Source organism: Cavia porcellus, unplaced genomic scaffold (assembly GCF_034190915.1).
Source record: "Cavia porcellus strain 051 isolate PalLab524CR breed Dunkin Hartley unplaced genomic scaffold, mCavPor4.1 scaffold_12, whole genome shotgun sequence".
NCBI classification, from domain to species: domain Eukaryota; kingdom Metazoa; phylum Chordata; class Mammalia; order Rodentia; family Caviidae; genus Cavia; species Cavia porcellus.
In genome coordinates, this window is record NW_026947495.1 from 83517827 (window position 1) to 83538066 (window position 20240).

General features: G+C 43.9%; 1 protein-coding gene across 7 annotated transcripts in view; it reads left to right on the forward strand.

Annotated features, from left to right (window-relative positions):
• The window catches only part of Spats2l (spermatogenesis associated serine rich 2 like), a 158366-nt gene that overhangs the window by 88762 nt on the left and 49364 nt on the right, over positions 1 to 20240 (forward strand). For 6 of the 7 annotated variants that reach the window (XM_063259521.1, XM_013145252.3, XM_013145253.3 and 3 more), the window contains 3 exons: positions 10999 to 11107; positions 14202 to 14251; positions 17294 to 17552. In XM_063259521.1, coding sequence (XP_063115591.1) covers positions 10999 to 11107; positions 14202 to 14251; positions 17294 to 17552 — 418 coding nt within the window. Of the gene's footprint in view, positions 1 to 3333; positions 3529 to 10998; positions 11108 to 14201; positions 14252 to 17293; positions 17553 to 20240 lie in introns of all 7 variants that reach the window. The other variant, XM_013145255.3, reaches the window with a different exon arrangement.

Below are 20240 nucleotides of genomic sequence, written 5' to 3' on the forward strand. Positions count from 1 at the left end.
CAAAATTATGTGTAACTGTACTGGCAGTTGTGGGGACATAGCGGGAAATGGAGCACAGATACAGAAGGCATGCAGGGATGCACTGAGCCTGTACCTGCCGAACAGAGCTGTGAGATGCTCACACAGCGTTGGCCTGCCTCAGCAGAGACTAGAGGGACAGTTGCCAAAAACAACCACTTACGATTTGATATAACCATAAATATATATCCAATTAAATATCAACATTCTGATGTGAAATATACATCATTGATTAAACTAAGGCTTAAAACATTTTATTTCAATTATATTTCTTTAGACAGTGAAAAGTATTTGCGTATCTCTTACACTACAAGTCATTAGACTTACTTATGTCTAACATAAACTTGTTTTTACAGCTGTTAAAATAATTTGCTTTTTTTCATTGTTTAGTGGCTTGCATAGATACAGCCTAGATCAAAGGAAATTTGGGCTGTCACTTTATCTTTACCCTTTGAGGGCTCCTGTATCCTACAGAGGTGACTGCCCCAATCTCTCCTGCATTAAGAGATAGAGTCCGTGAAAATTGGGTCAGCTGTCATTGCTACTGACCAGTGACCTCAGAAGGGTGATGGTCCTGCTTCTTCCTCACTGGCTATGGTTCTTGCTCAGTGCTTTGAGCTGCCATGTTGAACAATCTGACTAGTTACACACAGATCAGTTACTTCCCCCCAGGAATGTGTGAGGTCTTCACTATACTGCTCCATCCTCACCCTTTTCCTAGTACTGTGTCAGTGTCCACTGATCCTCTCCAACTCATGCAGAGAAGCCAGTGTGACCTCACATGTGCACATGCCACATTCCTCCTGGGGAAGCCCTCCAGTGAACTCACTTGGAACAGGCTCACACTCACCATATGACTTAAAGGGCTTCGTGCTTTGCCCCTGTGCCTTTCTTTCCCTTCTGCAGGCGCCTGCCTTGTGACACTGGACGCTCCTTTCCTTTGCACATACCTCTCTCAGAGGCTGATCTCCCCTGCCCTTCTCCTGCCTTAGTGCTACTCATACTTCATTCTCAGTTTCAACTGACTTCAGTCCTCAGGCTCCCTGATCCAGAACAAGAGCATCCCTTCCTCCCTCACAGACGACAGTGTGCCTGCATTTCTTCTTTCACTATATTCTTCACCATCTCTTCCTGAACTGGAAATTCCAACACAGGTCAGGGCCTGTGCTTGTCACTGTGATCTTTGTCATAACGACTGACTGGATAAACAAACAAACCTGGATTAAAAGATCGATACCAGTTCTGGGGGAAGTTCTTGTACTACTCTAATCCACAGAATTTAAGAGCAACAGTTTAGCTCTGGCCTGTGTGAAATTCAGGCCAGCAAATCTTCTAAGGTATAAACAGGTCAGCTGATTTCATGAATGATACAAAATTGGAAAGAATGGCTAATCCATTCCCTACTTGTGGTGACAAAGGATAACAGCTAGCTGGGTGAGCAAGAACGTGTATCCTGCAGCTTAACAAAGGAGGACATAAGACCCTGCACTGTGCAGGATGGGGCCCTTGTCACAGATACTAGGGAGAGGGGGTAGCCAGGAAACCTCCTGTGACCAGTAGTAGCTGATGTGGCTCCAGGGAGGGCTGATGCCATTTAGACCACTGTGGCAGGTGAGTGGGGCCACCCTGCAGGGCTGGGGCTGTCGATGTTAAGCTTGGGAATGACAGCTTAGAAGCATTGTTGAAGAGCATGTGCTTACTCCAGCATGGTAGAATCAGGGGACACCATAGTTCTTTAAGAGAAGGGCTGGGCTGTAGAAAAAGGGTTCCATTCTCACCAGAAGGCAATAGTAGGGCACATGACTGGTGATACATAACTGCCCTCTCCAGCACAGCCTTCTCATCTTCAGCCTTTCTGGTCCTTTGCAACATCTGTGTTTGGTTTTCAACAGGATGTTTTTTTCCCTTTGTCTCTCCATGGTCCCTTCATCCATCACTCCACACACACGCACACATATCAACCTCAGATGCTTGGTTAGTGACCTTAATGATTTTTGGACCCCATATCCTTGAGCCCTAAGACCTACACTGTTTCTTATGGCTTGCACCCCTGGGCTGTTCCTTCCCTCTGCTCCATATCTGGCTTGTTCAGAGGAAGCTGTACTGGGGAAGCTGTGCCAGCTGGCTCCTTGACAGATTCACGCTGGGCAGCTTTCCTTCTTCAGACCTGCTCAGCATTCTTCCATTCATCAAGGCCATTTCCTGTCTCATTCCCACAAGGATGGCGCTGAGCCCTTCTCCACTTTGCTTCTCCAAAGCAAACTCTAACACTCGAATTCGGAGGAATGGTTTACAGACATTTCCTTCACAATCTCAAATTGTTACTATCTCTTTACTCTCTCTTTCTCTCTTTTCCTTTTCTCAAAACTTTAAGAGAAAAAATAAATGTTTCCTTCCAAAGCTTGCTCTTCCATATGAACTTCTGATACCATTTCTCATTTCCTCTGGACTCTCGCTTTGTAATTTATCTCCTCTCTCTCCACTCTCCAATTTTCCCCTCACCGCTGGCTGCTTCTCTCAACCAGTGAACATGCTCAGGCATTTTTGGGAGATAAATCATGGGCAGTTATTGCTTTAAAATGGATTGGAGAGAGGGGAAACCAAGCCAGAGAATCCAATAAGGAGGCTTCTTCCAGCATTCAAGTCAGAGACAAAGGAACCTGTCTAGGTTAGTGAGAGAAAGAATCCAGAATAGGTGAGAGCAGAGGGCTTTGTTAGCGGAATGCCTCCAGTTAGTTGTTATTAATGACTTTACCTTACTTCCCTTACTCTTTTTTTTTTTTTTTCCAGATCTTGTGGGCAAAGATCATGTCAGGTTTAGCTCCCATTCTCTCACAAATTCTTGCTTGAATGAGTGCAGAATCCCCCAGAGCGGTTGGTGGGGAAGTGGCCATCTGGAAGATACACATTTTTTTTTAAGGCTAGTTAGTGAGGTTAGGAGAAATCCTTCCCTGTTCGGACAGAGACAATGGGACGCTTGCATTTCAAAGAGTGGTGCTTATATTAATTTCTTACTGCTGCTGTAGCAAATCACACCAAAACTTACCATAAGTTCTGGAGGTCAGTGTTCCAGCTGGGTCTCACTGCACTCAAGGCAGTATGTCAGCAGGGCCACACATTCTGCCTCATGCCCACTGTAGCTTGGGAGCTGGCTTGGCCCATCCTGCTTATGTAGTGGCACTCTGACACCAGCTGTCTTGCCCATCTAGCCAGAAGCATATGTCATTGTTCAGACCCACTGGGATAATAGGAGACCCCACCCCACGAAGTCATGAGGTCATGCCACCTATTGACCTACATATTCACACACTCCAGGGAACCAGGCCTGGACACATTGGGGAGCCACTGTCACATCCCTGAAGAAGTGGCATCTACATCACCTCATCTGTTCCTAGAGATGCAGTCTTGAGACCCACACCCCAAGCTTCTGAATCAGAGCTGCATGCCAGTCAGATGCCCAAGGAGTGAGGGGTATAAAGTTTGGAAAGCTACAACTAGACTATCTCTAAGGTCAGACTTCCCTTTATTCTAACAGAACTGCATTTTTCCTTTTCACATTCTTTCTAATTCTCATTTCCTGCTCCACCAAGTTAACTTTGATCCGTACCTCTAGTGTTAATTCCTGAAAAGTCAGCCAAGTTGAACATGATACCTCATATATATTTTTTGCTGGAAGAAAATGGATTTTAGAAAAGGCAATTAAATTATGGACTTCTCCATGATGCAAAGGAACTAGTGTGCAAAGAGTGTTTCCTTCCCCAAGGAGATTCATAGGAGAGCTGCCTTCATTAGTGGAGATAATATGAGTGGCCTAGCAAGTGAAGCAAAACACTCACATATGAGCTGTTTTCAAGACATCTCTGGATGTCTCAGCAATGGAGAAATGTGACCAGAGCTGATGATAAAATTCCTTTTAAAGTTGCAGAATGGCAAACCCATAAATAATTCCAGTTCTCATTGGTATGAAAATAAGGCTGCTGGCTGTTTGATTGCTTATTGTAGAAGATGAGAGCTTACTGCTAGATTTTAAGCTCTCAAAGACTGGTGCCAGCTATGTGCACTGCCTGGGACCTGGGACACACTGCACACATGCAGGCTGGAATCTGTTCAGCTCTTTACACTGTGTGACACTCCGTGTTGAATTATAGAGGTGCACTGAAAAAACATGACAACTCTGGGAGTGCTTCAGTGATCACTGTACTAGATTCCCTGCTTTGTTTATTCCTTCATTTGGCCATTTAGCAGACATTTATGAATCATTTGCAGAATGCTATCTGTTGTTTGGGATCCTGTCATTCGGGAGCTCATCCTACTGGAGCAAATGGTGATGTAGTAAATAATAAGCAGGGTCAGAGCATCACTCATGGGCTTCTCTCATTCACAGTTGGCCTGGATTTTTCTTTAAAATCTTCCATTTCCTCTTTGCCAACCAGATGAATTATTTGGCTATATTATTTTTATTTCCAATCCTATCTGTTGATATTGCCTTAAGGCACTCACTAGAACCTCACACTAGTGCAAGTAAAAAAGAGGGTGCCACACAGGTATTATACAGACTTTGGGAAACTCTAAGCAGCTCCAAGCTAGCCTGTCTTCAGGGCAGGATCTCTCCCTCTCTGCTCAGATAAGACTCCCATGGTAGGGAGTCCAGGAAGTCCCATTGGTTCCCCCTGTCTTCACACCAGGCACAACCTGGCTCTGCCACTCACTGGAGCGTAGTCAGGTTGCTTCCTCCATGGCACTCGCAGGTATGAGACTGTTACACTTGGTGCCCAGCTTATCATGGCTCTACTTACAGTTTCTCAACTTCACAGAGGAGGGAAAGCAATACTCATGTAACCATTCTGTTTTCCATTTTCAGTACAGTTTTCAATAAATTATTTACAGTAGGCTTTGGGTTAGACAAATGTAACTGTCCCAAGTGTGTTTAAAGCAGGATAGGCTAACATATGGTGTTCTCTAGGTTAAATATATTAAATCCATTGTCAGTTTAAAGTATTTTTAATGATGGGTGTATTAGACTGTAACTCCCATCATTAACCAAGGTGCATCTGTACAATGATTTTCAATCTGTGTGTTTACATCTGTTTCCTTCTCTAGGTTTGGCAGTGTCTGTAGTTTGGCGATACTTCTTTTGTTACTAATGCATCTGTCCCTTAGTGCAGTGCTGAACATTTAGTAAATAATTTAATGAAAACAGAGGAAGACAGAAGTGCATGTTAGCCAGGCCAAAGACAGACTTCCTATGGTACCAGTAGCTTGTAGGATAGGGAGTGGGGGAGAATCTTAGTCCACTGCTGCTCAGCAAGGCTGTGGAGGCTGGGGCTCTCTGGGAGGGCGGTGTCCAGGGATGACTTCCCAAGTGAGTGTTGAGCACCACCCCAGCTCTAGGTTCTTGGGATTTCAAAGCCTCTCCCTGAGTAGACCTTCTTCATGGTCCAAAATAAATGGTTCCACTCTTCTCTGCTTGAAATCTATTGAGCAGTTAATATATGCCAAATTCTATACTAAAACACATCATCTCTTTCCATTGTTAGACTTTGATGAGTAACACCCTCATTTTACAGCTAGAGAACCAAGTTTCAGAATCTAAGTAGTTGACCCATGATCACAGTGTTAGCATATTGTGGAGCCAAGATTAGAATACTGGTGTGTTTTATTTCCAGCTTCCTCTGATGCTTGGCTGACCCCTCCAGAAAGTTCTTCCCTCCTTGGGCAAACATCATGGCTCGCTTCTCTGTGGGGCCACAGCACTGGTTTATAAAGACAGTTCTGCACTTCTTACTCCCTTTGTAGGTATGTCTGGCTTCACTGCTGGGCACTGTCTTCTCAGGGTGCAACTGTCTCGGCTTCTTTTTTGGTGTCATTATCACCTGTCACTTAGCAGGCTCACTCAGTGTCTGACTCCTAAGCTGAGCTTTGGAAGGAGGCATTATTTTCCACATTTAAAAAAAAAAAAAAAACTGTACAAAACACCATGAGTTTCTTATTATGCAAAAGTAGACTCTAAAAATCTAGAAGTCTCATAAGTATTATTCTAATCTCTGACACTGAAATGTAAAGGACAGCCACACCGTCACCTGCCTTTATAATGCTGGGGCCACATCCCAGCTGACTGAGACCCCATCTTTGTTATGCAGCTGGGACAGTGCAGACATGCAGCCTCTCACCCATCACCCACCTCTGCACCACGCTGGTCACCCTGGAGTGGGTGTGGATTAGTCAGAAGACTGGGACAGGACTTCTCCCCTCATACTGCTTCCTGTCTGGGAGACATGGTGGGTACTCATCATGCGAGGAGAAGGTGCTGAGTGTTAAAGACACTGTGCTGAGACAGAGGGCTGCAGGGACTGGGACCCCTTACTCAGACACAGCAGAGAGGGTGCTTAGCCAACACGTAGCTTTCAGCTGCAACGCGAAATGGTGAGATCATCCCAATCAAAGAGAAACCTGGCAAGACGGAGCACGAGGTGGCTGGCTTGGGGCTGCACTGTGACAGTAGGGCAGGACTGTCAGGAAGGGTGGCTGTGGAGGGCTGCAGTGCCAGCACTCAGAGCCCTCACTTCATTCTGAAATGCTGAAGGGAGAGGTAAACACACATCAGGACGTGCTTGGCATCTGTGTTCTGTGTCCAAAGGTTCTGTGTCTGTGGATTCAATTAAAATACTCAGAAAAAAGTTGCATCTATACAAAACATGAACAGACATTTTTCTTGTTATTCCCTAAGCAATACAATATAACAGCTATGAGGTGTGATTGAAAAAAATGGTGAATGTTTAAAGTAAAAGACATGTTGCTATCCATTTCCCTCCAAATACTTCCCCTCACTTCTAACACTTTCTGAGAAGCTTCTAATTCTTGTCCCATTTTTCTCCCCCTTTCGGAAGCGGCTCTGGAAATCCTTTTTCACATGTTTAATTGCCCTGCCCTGTCTCATTGTGCTGAACTGATTCAAAATGTTTACGTTTCATGGTTATCAGACTTTAAAAAGGGGGAATAAGGTGGGTGAGGATGCACTGTGATGTTTTTACAAACTGACTTTCCACTGACTGTGCTCAGCAGCAGCAATCACTGCGTGGTTTTATTTTTTTTTTAATCATATTCCATAAAGACATGAAAAAAAACTTCAGGAACTGCTTCAGAAGGTGGCAAGAATGATGGGATTAGGGTATTAGAAGTAAGAGGAAATACTTTGAGGAAGATTAATGGCAATGTGTCTTTTACTGTAATAAACTTGTATGATCTAAACATTCACCATTTTTATACTACAGTATTACATAACATTTATAGTGTATTAGATATTACAAGCAACCTTGAGATTATTTCAACTTTATAGGGCATGTGCATAGGTCTCCACATGAGAGATTGAGCAGCTCTGAATTCCAGTATGTTTAGGGCCCTGGAACCATTCCCCAGGGTGCCAGGGGGCACCTACACTGAAAGAAAAGCACCAGCCTTGTAATTGCAGGGAAACGTCTGGGAGAGAGAAAGCAGGTCTCGTGTCCAATTGGTAGCGCTGGGCCTCTGCTGTTCACACAGCCTGTGGAGGTAGGTCACAGCTGTGGTCAGAGTCACTTTGGAACTAAGACCACCTAAGTGGCTCATCAGGAAGCCTAGCCGAGTCCCTAAGCATTTGACACAGACAGGCTCCAACACCGCATCATGTGAATGAGGAGGTTGGTTTACAGGGCCTGTGGTGTTCACCCATCCTGCCATGGTGCTGCAATTGGGCAGGGGGGTGGGGGGCAACCCGCCAGCTGGGCCAGAGAGTAAAGCCACAGAAAGAGGAGAGAATCAAAAGAAAACTCAGAACAACCTGCTCAAATTGCACTTGCGAAACTAGATTTAAACTAGAAGAAGCAAGACAGAGGAGTATGATTTTGGAAATGTAAACTGGTTGCTAGCTGACTGTCGTATCACCCAGCAGCCTGAGTGACCACCTGTGGGCCCCAGGGCCACTCTGCAGTGGGCATGTGTACCACATAGGGCTGCATCAAGCCAACCACTTCCTGTGTGAGTCTGAGGCTGTGAGCACACCATACCACCATACCAGTCTGGACTGTGGCCAGGAGGAGAGGCTGCATGTGAAGCCTCCAGAAGCAGCCTCTGCACAACAGGCAGGGCAAGCATGATTCTTGTGGTCCTCCATGTGCCAGCTCCTGGTAGCCACCTGTGCATGTGAGGGAATTCCTTTTTCACGTGTTTAATTGCATCCGGTCCTCCAGGAGCTCCTTCCGAATGCAGAGGTGGCCTTGGAGCGCAGCCTCACAGTAACTTCATGTGGCCGCCACGCCTTGCATCTAACACTGCTTACACACACACACACACACACACACACACCCATAGGCGGATCGGCTTTGGTGGGGTTCTGCTGAGTTGGGGGTGGGTGTGCATGTGTGTGTGTGTGTGTGTGTGTGTGTGTGTGTGTGTACAGAGACATTTATATAAAAACGTAAATATAGGGAAAAAGTGCTGCCCCCTTCACATCAGAAAACCCATGGATCAAAGCAGAAAGTGGTTGGCCTCTTGGAATGCACTGGAATTGAATATTACTGTGGAACACCTGAGAACAGGCAGAAAGGTTTTTTTTCTTTTTTTCTTACTTTACTTTCCATATACCTTGGAATACCTGTCTTAATCAAGTATTGTCCTCTAGGAATTCCATAGTTAGATTTGGTAGCAGAACTCAGTTACTGACAGTTTTCTGAAGATACGTTGAGAGCTGGCATATAGGAAATGACAAGTATAGAAAATACTTCCTGGACACATCTAACTGAGGCTGTATTTTGTTGCTGTTGTATTTTTTTCTTTTGGAAAAGTAGTATAAACATCTGTAAAGAAAGTATTTTTATAAGCAGTACTTTATATTTTGTTTTGCCTTAATATAATAAACCATTATGTTTTGCAGGTGAGAGAGTAGAAGCAAGGAAAACAAATGTTTGAGGAAGCAAACAAAAACAAATTCTGGGTCATTATTGTTCACAGCTGTGTAGGTAGATTGAAAACTCTGATCCAATGCAACAATAATGTAGTTGATATAATTAATAGCTAGACAGTATATTTAGAAGGGCATACTAGATGTGGTAATAAGGATAATTATTAAGAAATTTTATGTAATATGAGCCAAACCATAATAGCTTAAAATGCTAGACCTTTATGTAAAAGAAATATGTTAGAAGGCAAACATATTCATATATGCAACTCCAGTGCAATAGTAACTTCAGGCAAATTTACTGATTATTAGACTGTAATAACCTTTCAGGTTGGGATGCATACATTTTTAAAAGCTATTTGGGAAAGAAATAACTATCTTTCAATACAACAAGTGAATAAGAGAAGACATGTCCGCAGAGGCCAGTTGAGAGTTGCTCAAAAGTCCTACTTCCCTGTGTGGCCTGGAGACTTGGGCTGTCCTGCACCTTGTCCCTGACCACTGCAGCCTCTCCACTACCTACCTCCAGCTCACCTCCAGTCACGCCTTCTCTCACCTGCCGTTTTCCTTCTGCCCCAACTGCTGGCCCCTTCCCTCTTCCCACCCCTCTCATTCTGTAGTCAGGTCCTCCTGTAGATGACTGTATAGCACTTGTATATAGTATGCAAGTGCATGTTACTTTGTGTGATCATACGGTCAATGTACGCCTCGAGTTCCAGAAAGTTTGATGGTTCATCACACAACAGGTGTTCAAAGAATAGTTGCTGAAATAGATTTGTAAAGACAATACAGAGAAGAAGTAAGAAAAAACAAATTTTAAGTAATGGAAGCTAGAAAAACTATGAATCATCAAATGTGAAAATCTTTGCATATATATATATATATATATATATATATATATATATATATGGAAAAACCCATGTTTAGCATTTACAAATGTCTGAATTCAGAACCAAATTGTTTTTCATAGTTTGTTGTGTTTTTCATTATAACCCAAATACTTACATACTATATGAAATAGCTGCCTACTTTCTAACATAATCCAGAAAGAAACTAAATGTTCTGATCAGTAGCATCCTATTGCACATTCCAGCTCATATAATCCATATTTCATGAATCTGACTACAACCAACTACATTTAACTCTAAAACTTGCTGGTCTTAATCTAACTACTAGTGAAAGTAGTGGTAAAGTTTTCTAGGGCTTTAGCAACCATTTACCTTTGAATAATGCAGAAATCTAGTATTAGTACTGAAATCTTTTTCACAGAAAACTAAAAGGAGCTAGGTAATGCTATAATAGGATATCCTGTAATAATACCAAGTTCTTTGAGATAATAATCAATTAATTCTAATAGGTAACGAGAGAATACTGCCGCATTCTAATAAGAAATGCACATAGGCTGTCAAACACTGAATATAAGCTTACACCTATCAAAATCCTTAGCTCGGCTATGTTTTTGCTCTCACAGTTTTAAATGTTTGCTTCTCAGAAATGTGTTTGAAATCCTTTCTGGATTATAGCTAAGACTGCTATTTTAAACGTATAATACATTTTCCTATCTTGACAAACGTTAGTGGGGTTCACAGCAGGCTCTGTGACCCTGACATGACCCCTTCCCCCGTGCAGCTAGAAACACAGTGGCACGAGGCTATTTCTGTACATTTTTGGAGGAGACCCCTGAGCCAGCAGGAAGGAAGCCTGAGACAGAAAAAGACTGTGTCCTCCCTGAAAAACGCATCTTGTGTGCATCTTGGTGTTGGGGAGGGTGGGCTGCCAAGCCTGATGGCTCCTCATGCCCGCTTCTGCCAGCTCACAAGGAAGGCTCTGTGGGGTGTGCATGCAGATGGAGCAAGTCCAGGCGAGCACCATGTGAGGGTGCACTGGTTCATAGCACCCAGAGTTTGTTGGTTAGAGGAAGCAGAGTCGTCGGCTGCTCCAGGCCACTCTCAGTCTTCAGTCCAGCATAAGGGTCATAAATGAAAAATATTTAACTTGTTTGCCTTTCTTTTCTTCTCTTTTCTTCTTCTTTTGTTTTTTCCTTACAGATCTATGCAGTGAGATCAGTAGTTCCCAACAAAAGCAATAATGAAATAGTCCTGGTGCTACAGCAGTTTGATTTTAATGTGGATAAAGCTGTCCAGGCCTTCGTCGATGGTGGGTATACCTGTTCCCAGAAATGGAAGATACTGAACTAAATATCCATAGTTAGGGGTTTTTTTTAGGTTTCGGGAGGTCTTTAAATGAACTGAATATCAATTTGCCTCTAATACTTTAGTTCTCATAAAGATATGCTGAACTTAACCCATAGACTTGAGTAGAATTTGGATGTTCTTTTTAAAATCAACAGAAGACTATAAAGATAAGTAACCAGAGGTTACTGATTGTACTGCTACAAATTCCCTTGTCTCCCAGCCCTTCCTGTTTATTTTACACAAGTCCTTTGCTCAGAGGCACCCTTGCAGGCAGAGGAAGGAGGACGCCAGGGAAGCACTGCTGGCGCGGAAGGCTTTCCTGCCCATCCCCCAGCAGAATTCGCCTTAGCTTCATGACTGCTACCTTGAGCTCAGAGTATCGGTCATTTTCCCTACCTCTAAAACCTTGTTTCCTGAAAAAAACATTTTCATTTTGGTTTTGTTTTCAAACAGCACATTGCCAGGGATGTTATAGAGTCTAAAGTTTCAGGACTATGTTTGTCCCATCATTTCACAATGTAAAGCCTTAGATTTCCTGTGCATTATGGGAAAGTCTCCTCCCCAGTCAAAGTAAACAAGTTTCGGCTTTAAACAAAGACTTTTCCACCTGTCCTGTCACTAAACGTCTTCTGTCCTAGTGTTAGTTTCTGTTCTATAAACATGAACTCTCAGGATTGCGAGAGTGAGGAGGGAACACATGTGTGTCAGCACTCTGCTGACAACAGTGGAGTTGGCTTATTTTCCTAGGAGTAGAAGAACCTTCTCAAGTTTCTGCAAGTATAATTGCATTAAAGGCAAGAACCCAGATCCAAGCAACTGCTCACAGATGTGAGCAGTCAAGGGATGGGGCACTAACAGAATTGGCAAATGATTGTCCTTCAGAATAGACCTGTACATGACTCCTCTCAGTTTTCCCCTTCTCCGTAAACTAAGGGATGAAGACTCATTTCTTAGTTAGAAACAAACAGTAACAATTGTAATGTTAATCTGATTTTGTAACATTAAGTACAGTTTGTCTCAGAAAAATGTTTGGAAATGAGCACATCTTGGCTCTGTTAAATCCCCTTCTGAGTTTTCACTTGCCCACATCACTTTATGGAAAAAAACTTTAGCAAAGGAAGAAGGCTCTGGCCCTCACTCTTCCCTTGTTCCCTGGGGTTGAGATAGTCACCATCACAATGGTCTAGAGAGACACAGATGCAGTTGTCAGTGGGTGTCCCCAGATCAGCTCCTATCTAAACAGAGCATCATGCAGGCCTTCTCAAAATGCGCAGTTCACCCTGTCCATGTGGAGATCTTATTAGAAAATTCATCAGAACCTCAGGTCATGGTGGTCAAGAAACAACAGGAAAACGTGTTTAAAAACCACTATTTAGGGCCAGGGATAGAGCTCAGGGGCACAGCTCCTGCTGTCAGGCATGAGGTCGTGAGTTCAGTCCCCAGTACCAAAAAAAAAAAACAGAAAACTATTTAGAGTCACATATGAGGCATATTGATGAAAGGCACTCTTTCCACATGGCATTTAAAAATTCCAAATAAGTAGCTCAGTGTAATAAAAATGCAGTAACATTTCAAAATCGTCTATAAGTAAGGGTATTTCTTCTACAGAATTACTCTTGATAATCCCATCATCCAAATTACAAATAGAGTTTGTCACATATGAAAATCAGAGAACTAATTGAATATTGTAGTTGCACAAAAAGTAAGCAACTCCCCTCCTTCTGATTAGAAAGAATAGCATTTTAACAATTTTTTAAATTTAGTTTTACTTATAAAATGAAAGCTTGGTTATAAGTAAGAGAGACCCTAATGACTATTGACCACTGGAGTAACTTACCATGAAATCTCATGAAAATGACTTCTGACAGCTCTTCAACAGGAAAACGCTGTGAAATGTTAATTCTCTGAGCAAATTAGAGAAAGATCATCCCAGTTAATTAAAAGTCTGAATTATAGTTTACTGTTAGGTACAATCTTATTATTTTAAGTGCACACAATTCAAGTCTAAGAGAGGCATTGAAATGAGAACTTTGAATAGACAGAATAATCAGCCTGTCTACACTTTAGCAGTACAGCCTTCTTCTTGTCTGTCAGAGACAGCAGACTCAAATGGGGACCCTGTTAATGTGAAACTTGTTATGAAGACCAGCCTGAAACTTATCCATGTTTAGCCAGCACCTGCCTTGTAGACAGCAATTAGTCTACAAAGATCATATGAGAATGCTTAAAACTGCTAAATCACTTAAGAGCTACTCTTTTCAAAATACCTGTTTATATAAAAATAAATGATAAACTTGTTCCTAGTAACTTATTATCAAAATCACGTCCAACATAGTTGGAAGGCATGGAGCTGGTTGCCCTGTGTGGAAACACTTTGACCGGCCTGTGATAAAGTACCTCTTCAAAAGTGCTGCACGGCATCTTCAGGCCACGCCTCCTCCGACGCTGTGCAGTTTCCTGCATGTGTGTGAGTGGGATGGACAGAACCTGGGGCCCAGTTTGCATCTAACGAACTTCACTGGCTTCAAAACAGAAGCCTGGGGAAGACCCCCACCTGCCCTGTCAATGGCCAGCAGAAGCTGACTGGGCAGGATCTGCCATCCCTGCAGGCTGTGAACACAAGGACACACAGCAAAAGAGAAGGGGCGCCCACAGAGCGCCGATTCCCTGGCTAATCACATTCAGGCTCCTTCGTCTGGTTTAGAGGATTGTAGATATTTTTATTCATATAGCAAACAAAAAAATTTTAATTCTATCTATGGCAATGAAATCATCAGAAAATTCTCAAGACATATTTCATTTTTCCTAAGACAATATAATGATAATAAGCTTCATCTAGTAGAGCTTAATATTTTGATAAAAACCAAGATTGTGCAGTGAATTAAATGAAAATCTGGGAAACAAGAAGTGAAACTGGCTTTTTTATTAAGGTGAAATGTAACATAAGATATGAAAAAGCCAAAAAGAAAATTGCTACTAAGATGGAAAGACAGAGGTGAATTTTATGTAGCATTTTATTATGTGTATATTTGCTGAAGTTTTTTGTCTTTATCTAGGCAGTGCAATTCAAGTTCTGAAAGAATGGAATATGACAGGAAAAAAGAAGGTAAGAGTAATACTGATCGTGAAGTAGTAACATCTTCAATCAGACCCTCATAGTTGCCACTGTAATAAAGCTATCAGTTCATGCTTCTCTCACATTCACTGGTGTATGCGCCCAGAAAATGTCTGGATTTGTGACTTCCCTGAGTCACCAGCCACTCTCACTATGACTGTCTCTTTTCTTCCATGTCTTTAGCCATAGACATGCTCAGCAAGTCTCAGAGTTGTGTTTCTTTGTTAGGGTTAGAGAAATCCAGCCAGAGGATTCAAAGTGTTCAGGACCTTAGCTTGCCTGAAGATATCTCATGGTACAATGGGACAAATAAAGGAATGTTTTGTAGATACTTGAATGGTTCTAGTTTCATGTGTTCTTAACAGAAAAAATTTGTCCAAAGCAACCCTGAGATGGGTTTTCTTGCTGAGTGTAAGGTAGATCTTAAATAAAAGAAGAAAGACAATGCTATTCCTTGAGGACTGAGGGGAGGAGATTTTCCTCTGTCATTCAAATGACTGTACTTCACCTTGCTGTCTGGCCCCATGGAAACTGGCTTCTGTGCGCATGTGTGGTGTACCTCTGTGCACAGTGGCAAGGTCCACAGTGGCAGCCCAAAGCCTTGGTTCCGTTTTCTGGGAAATACCATACCAGCACCAGTGACTCCTCAAGGAGGTGATTTCAGGCCTGCAAACAGATTGCCAGTACACAGAAAGGAGTGTTACTTTCACACAGGCCCAAGATCCCTGGAATCACTCTTCACATTTTTTCTCCTCCTGGTTTCATGTAGAATGGAAAGAATTAGGAGATTTTTTTTACATCTTTGTGTGCCACCATTTTTGACAATCTCTGCTTGTCTTTAATCATAGCTTAGGCTTCTGTGCAAGACGAGGATGATTTGCAAGTGATTGAAAGGCTGTATTTATCTTTATGCAGAAAAATTTCAGATGTGCGGTTTGGGTTTTCAATTTCTCTGATGAAAAGCAAAAAAGCAGACAGCAGCTGCAGACGCAACTCATTACTGCATCTCCCTCTAGAGCAGTGATGGCAAACCTTTCAGAGCTCTCAGTGATGCAGACAGCCCACTGTGGCACATGTGCTGTAGGGTTGCCATACTGCACAGAATAGGTGCCAGCGGCCCCTGCCCTTGCAGCCAGCAATGTGCGTCTTTAACAAGAGCAGAGTGCAGCTTCAGGAGAAAAGAAAAGGAGTGAGGAAGAAGAAGCTTCTAGGAGAACAAAACTAGCTGGTGTCAGCAAGTCCTGCTGGAGCCTGAGGTGGGTGGAGCTTCCTCATAGGTCAGGGACCAGGGCCTGCACCCTGCTGACTGCCAGGGGCACGGAAACAGAACCAGAGCCACACAGAGTATACTGCTGCATAATCAGAACCACATGCTCTTAGCTTCTGGAGTGGCACTGCATGTTCACTGTAGGACATTTTCGGAGAGATGCAGTAGGACCTGTTGTGTTGTAATACTAGGGCCCCAGAGGTCATGCTGCTTCAGGGTAAGTGAAATGAGGCTCGTAGTGCTATTTCTTCAGCCACGGAGTGACCAGGGACCTAGCTGCACAGTCCCAATCCAGGAAGCCCAGATCAGACTGGCATTGACCTGCAGCAATCAGTGCAGCTTGAGCACCCACAGAGTGACTAGAGCCTGGGGTTTGACCAGTGGTAGCCATGCCAGGGATATCCTAGTGGGTCAGACCTGTTTCACGGATGCCACCTCCCCTCAAGGACAGGCCTTTCTCCTCCATAGGCCTGCCCTTCTCCGCCTGCCCTCCCCTAGTCTCCTGTCTCCCTGACATAAACCATGACAATACATAGTGAGTTCAAGGCCAGCCTAGACTACACAGCGAGACCTGACCACAATACAAAGAAACAAGCAGGATCCGCATGTCAGAGCCTTAGTGCCCACCTGACCTTCCTTACCCATCTTAAGAAAGAAGCTTGCCAAATGTGGCAGTGCACAGCTTTAATCCCCCAGCACTTGTGAAGCTGAGGCAAGAGGATCGCTATGAATTTGAGACCAACCTAGGTTACTGTCTTAGTTAGTTTTTACTCATTGTTGAGACAAAATACCTGACAGCCAAAGTTAGGGAACGAAAGGGTTATTTCTTACAGTTCTTGGAGGTTTCAGTCCATATTCAGCTGCTCCAAGGCAGTGTGGCATGGTGTCTTAGTTACTTTATGCTCGTTGCTGAGACAAAATACTTGATGCCCAAGTTGGGAAAGGAAAGGTTTATTTCTTACAGTTTTTGGAGGTTTCAGTCCACACTCAGTTGGCTTCCAGGCAGGCGGGCATGGCTGGGCCGCCTTTCATGGCGGCTGCAAACAGCAAAATGAACCGGCAAAGAGCAAGACACACCTTCTTCGTGCCATTACATCACATCCTGGCTCCACCCCTATGTGGGTGGAGCACTGACACCAATCCAAGCACTAGACAATGAACCAATCACAAATACACAATGCAAACTCATGAGGCCTGGGGGACACAGACATAAACCATGACATATGGCAAGGCAGCCTTTCAGGGCCACAGAAAAAGCAAAAGCGCAAGACACACCTTCTTCCCGCTAATACATCATATCCAGGCTCTACCCCTGGGCAGGTGAAACACACCACCAATCCAAGCTCTAGACAACAAATCAATCACAAATGCTAGATTTGGTCAAGTCCATAATTGCATGCGACTTGGGGGCCACTGACATAAACCATGACACTACGACACTACATGGTGAGTTCAAGGCCAGCCTACACTACACAGCGAGACCTGGCCTCATACAAAGACACAAGCGGGATCCTCAGGACCCCAAAACTGAACTCAAGTGTGTCAGGGTTGTTGTCATAAGGTTTTATACCATTCATGCATCAGACTCTCAAGGAGAAAAAAAATATTTAAATGAATTTAGGTGGTTAATAAGAATGTAGGCTTACCCATCCTGTTAAAAGAGCCTGGACCAAAAAGATGAACTGATTTTTAAATCTCCAATTCACTTTATATTTCAATAATGTGAGCTGAATAGCATTATTTTTCTCATTTGCTTCTCACTTTAGAATAATAAAAGAAAAAGAAGCAAGTCCAAGCAGCATCAAGGCAACCAAGATGCTAAGGACAAGGCAGAGAGGCCCGAGGCGGGGCCCACACCGCGGCAGGCCCCAGTGCTGCAGGCCCCGGTACAGAGCGGCCTGGCTGGTGGCTGTGAGAAGGACAGCTCATCCACAGACTCGGCCGGAGAGAGGCCCGCCCTGCCCCCCCGGCAGAAGAAGATCTCCATCCTCGATGAGCCCCCCAAGGCACTGCACGGGCTTGCAGGTCAGTCACCCCGCAGCCCTGCAGGATTCTGGAGGGGAGAGGCCCTTGTCACGGAGCTTTAGGGGCCGGGAGGCAGGCATGTGCAGCAGGGCAGGCACCTAGGCAAATGGTAGCAGTCAGATGCAGTTGTGCCTCTGTTGGAATCAGCAGAACATGGGAATTCTAGTTCTGAACAGTATTCTTGCCAGGCATTTTGCTAGGATAAACTGGTGACAAACAAAAGACATTAGTTTTCAGAAAGGGTAAATCTTGCTGTTTTAACTCTTGGTGATTTTATAAGATATGACAGAACATGATTAGCCAGTGTTAGAATCTGGAATGTCAATTATTCATGCCACCTCCCTACATGAATTAATTTCTGCTGGCTGCTTTGTAACACACGGTGACCTCTGGTGCCTCATTTCCTCAGTTTCAATGCAGCAAGCACAGTCTTAGTCCATTTTCTACTACTGCTGTAACAGAATACTGCAGACAGTGTAAATTACACACAACAGACGTTTACTTGGCTCACTTTTTGTTTTTTTAAGACAGGGTTTTGCTATGCAGTTGAACTGGTCTTGAACTCACTTTGTAGCCCAGGCTGGTCTCAAATTTGCAACAGTCCTCTTGCCTCAGCCTCCAAAATGCTGATACAGGCATTCGCCACTGTACTTGGATTTTTTTTTTTTTTTTTTTTGTCTTTTTGATACAAGGTTTTGCTATGCAATTCAAGCTGGCCTTGAGCTCACCTTGTAGCCAGGGTGGTCTCAAACTTACAAAGATCCTCTTGCTTTAGCCTCCCAAGTGCTGGAATTGTAGGTATACACTACTGTACCTAGCTATACCTAGCTATTCACTTTCTAGATCCCAGGAAATACAAGATGGAGGAGCAGAGAGTAAGGTGGAGCCCAAACTCTTACCTGCCACAACTGCTCCTGAAGCCCCTACTCCCTGACAATGGCCCTGGTTCATTCCTAAGGGTGGAGCACTGGGACCAGCCACCTCTGCACACTGATGTGTGGGAGGCGAGGTTTCCTAACACAAGTTTGGGGGACACATTCAGACCATAGTACATAATTGCACAGGTACCTGATGGGTCACAGGTTCTTACAACTCTCTGACCCAATGCCCCATTTTATAACAAATCCTAAAATAGTTTACACATAACAATCTACCTAGAAACAGAATTTCAGTGGACTGTCAGGACCACAGGAATAACTGCAATAGAAGGCCTTACAAGGTGGCCAGATGTTCACATCCACCTGTAATGAACCACTCTGCTTTCAGAACAGGTAAATAGTAGTCATGTATGACAAATAAAGAACCATCAGTAAGCAGACATGTACATACATGTGTACACATGTGTATGGATGGGGTCCCCAAGAATTTAGGGATACAGATTCAGGATAATGAGTGCTGAGTGTCAGCCCCAGGGCCAGACCTGCCAGTGTGGTTTGCCATGTGCTCTTTCATTTTGTGAAAGACTCTTGAGTGACAAACACCATAAAATGCCTTCTTCCCATTTAATGTACACAGAATTTGCATCCTGGAAACATTTAAATCCTGAAAACCAGTAGGAAAACTGTCCAGGCTCATATAATTTTTTTTAAAAAGGCTATATATGATGACACACATCAATCCAGCACTTGAGAGGCTGAGGCCGGAGTGTCCATGAGTTCAAGGCCAGTGTGGGCTACAAAGTGAGTTCTAGACCAACCTGAACTGCATAACAAGATTCTGTGTCAAAAACACCAAAAACATGAAAAAAGAAAAGAAAATTTTAACAGTAGTACATGTCCAGGAGGATAGGAGAGCATGCAGGACACATGACAGTTCTGTTATGCAAGATAGACATTCCTATCAGTCATACACAATCATTTTGGCAAATGTTCACATCACCCTCTGGTTTTTAGCTGACTCCTGTGCAGTGGTGGATACTTCAGTAAAAATCTTGACACTGCGATTCTCCAGTTTCCTTTGTGGTTATGGTGTCTGGAGTTCACTGAGTGACTTTGAAACTCCTCCATCATTCAGGGCACCACAGATTCTGAGGAGGACACTGTGGCCTAGGCTCTCAGGGGCCAACATTCTGATGTTCTTGTGGAGCAGGCTCTGGGTATGTTGACCAGTGTCTTTGTTACTTTCCTCAGCACCAAGACAAGTACCCACAACTTAAGGAGAGGTTTCATTTGGCTCAGTGTGTAGAGGTGTTGGTCCACAGTCTGCTGGCTTCAGGTTGGGGCAGCATGGTCCTGGGGCATTGCAGAGGAAAAGCTGCTCTAGCAGGGTGGACAGAGAAGGGAGGAGCCAGGGAGGAGATGCAGCCTTCCAAGTCCCAGCCCAGGACCCTGTTCGACTCAGGCCCCGCTGCCTAACAGCAAGTCTACTATGAGCCTGGCTCTGAGCACTGAGGCTTGGGATAGGAGGGGGCATCTAGATAAAACTCGAGCAGTGAGTTTAAGTTGGAGCACAGCACGGGAGATTCCTATGTGGAAGTGTTGAGGGTCAGGGTCAGGAGAGAAGTAGCCCAGAGCCCTTGAGTGAGCAACACCTCTGCTGGTCCCCAGATAGCGCCGTCCTTCAGCATACAGAAGATGCTGGGCACATAGTCCTCACCTCAGAGAGCTCAGGCCAGAGAAGATATTCAAAGAGTTTTCTGCGTGATAGAGAGAATATAAAGTAAAAAAATAGCCTTTATTCCAAGAACAT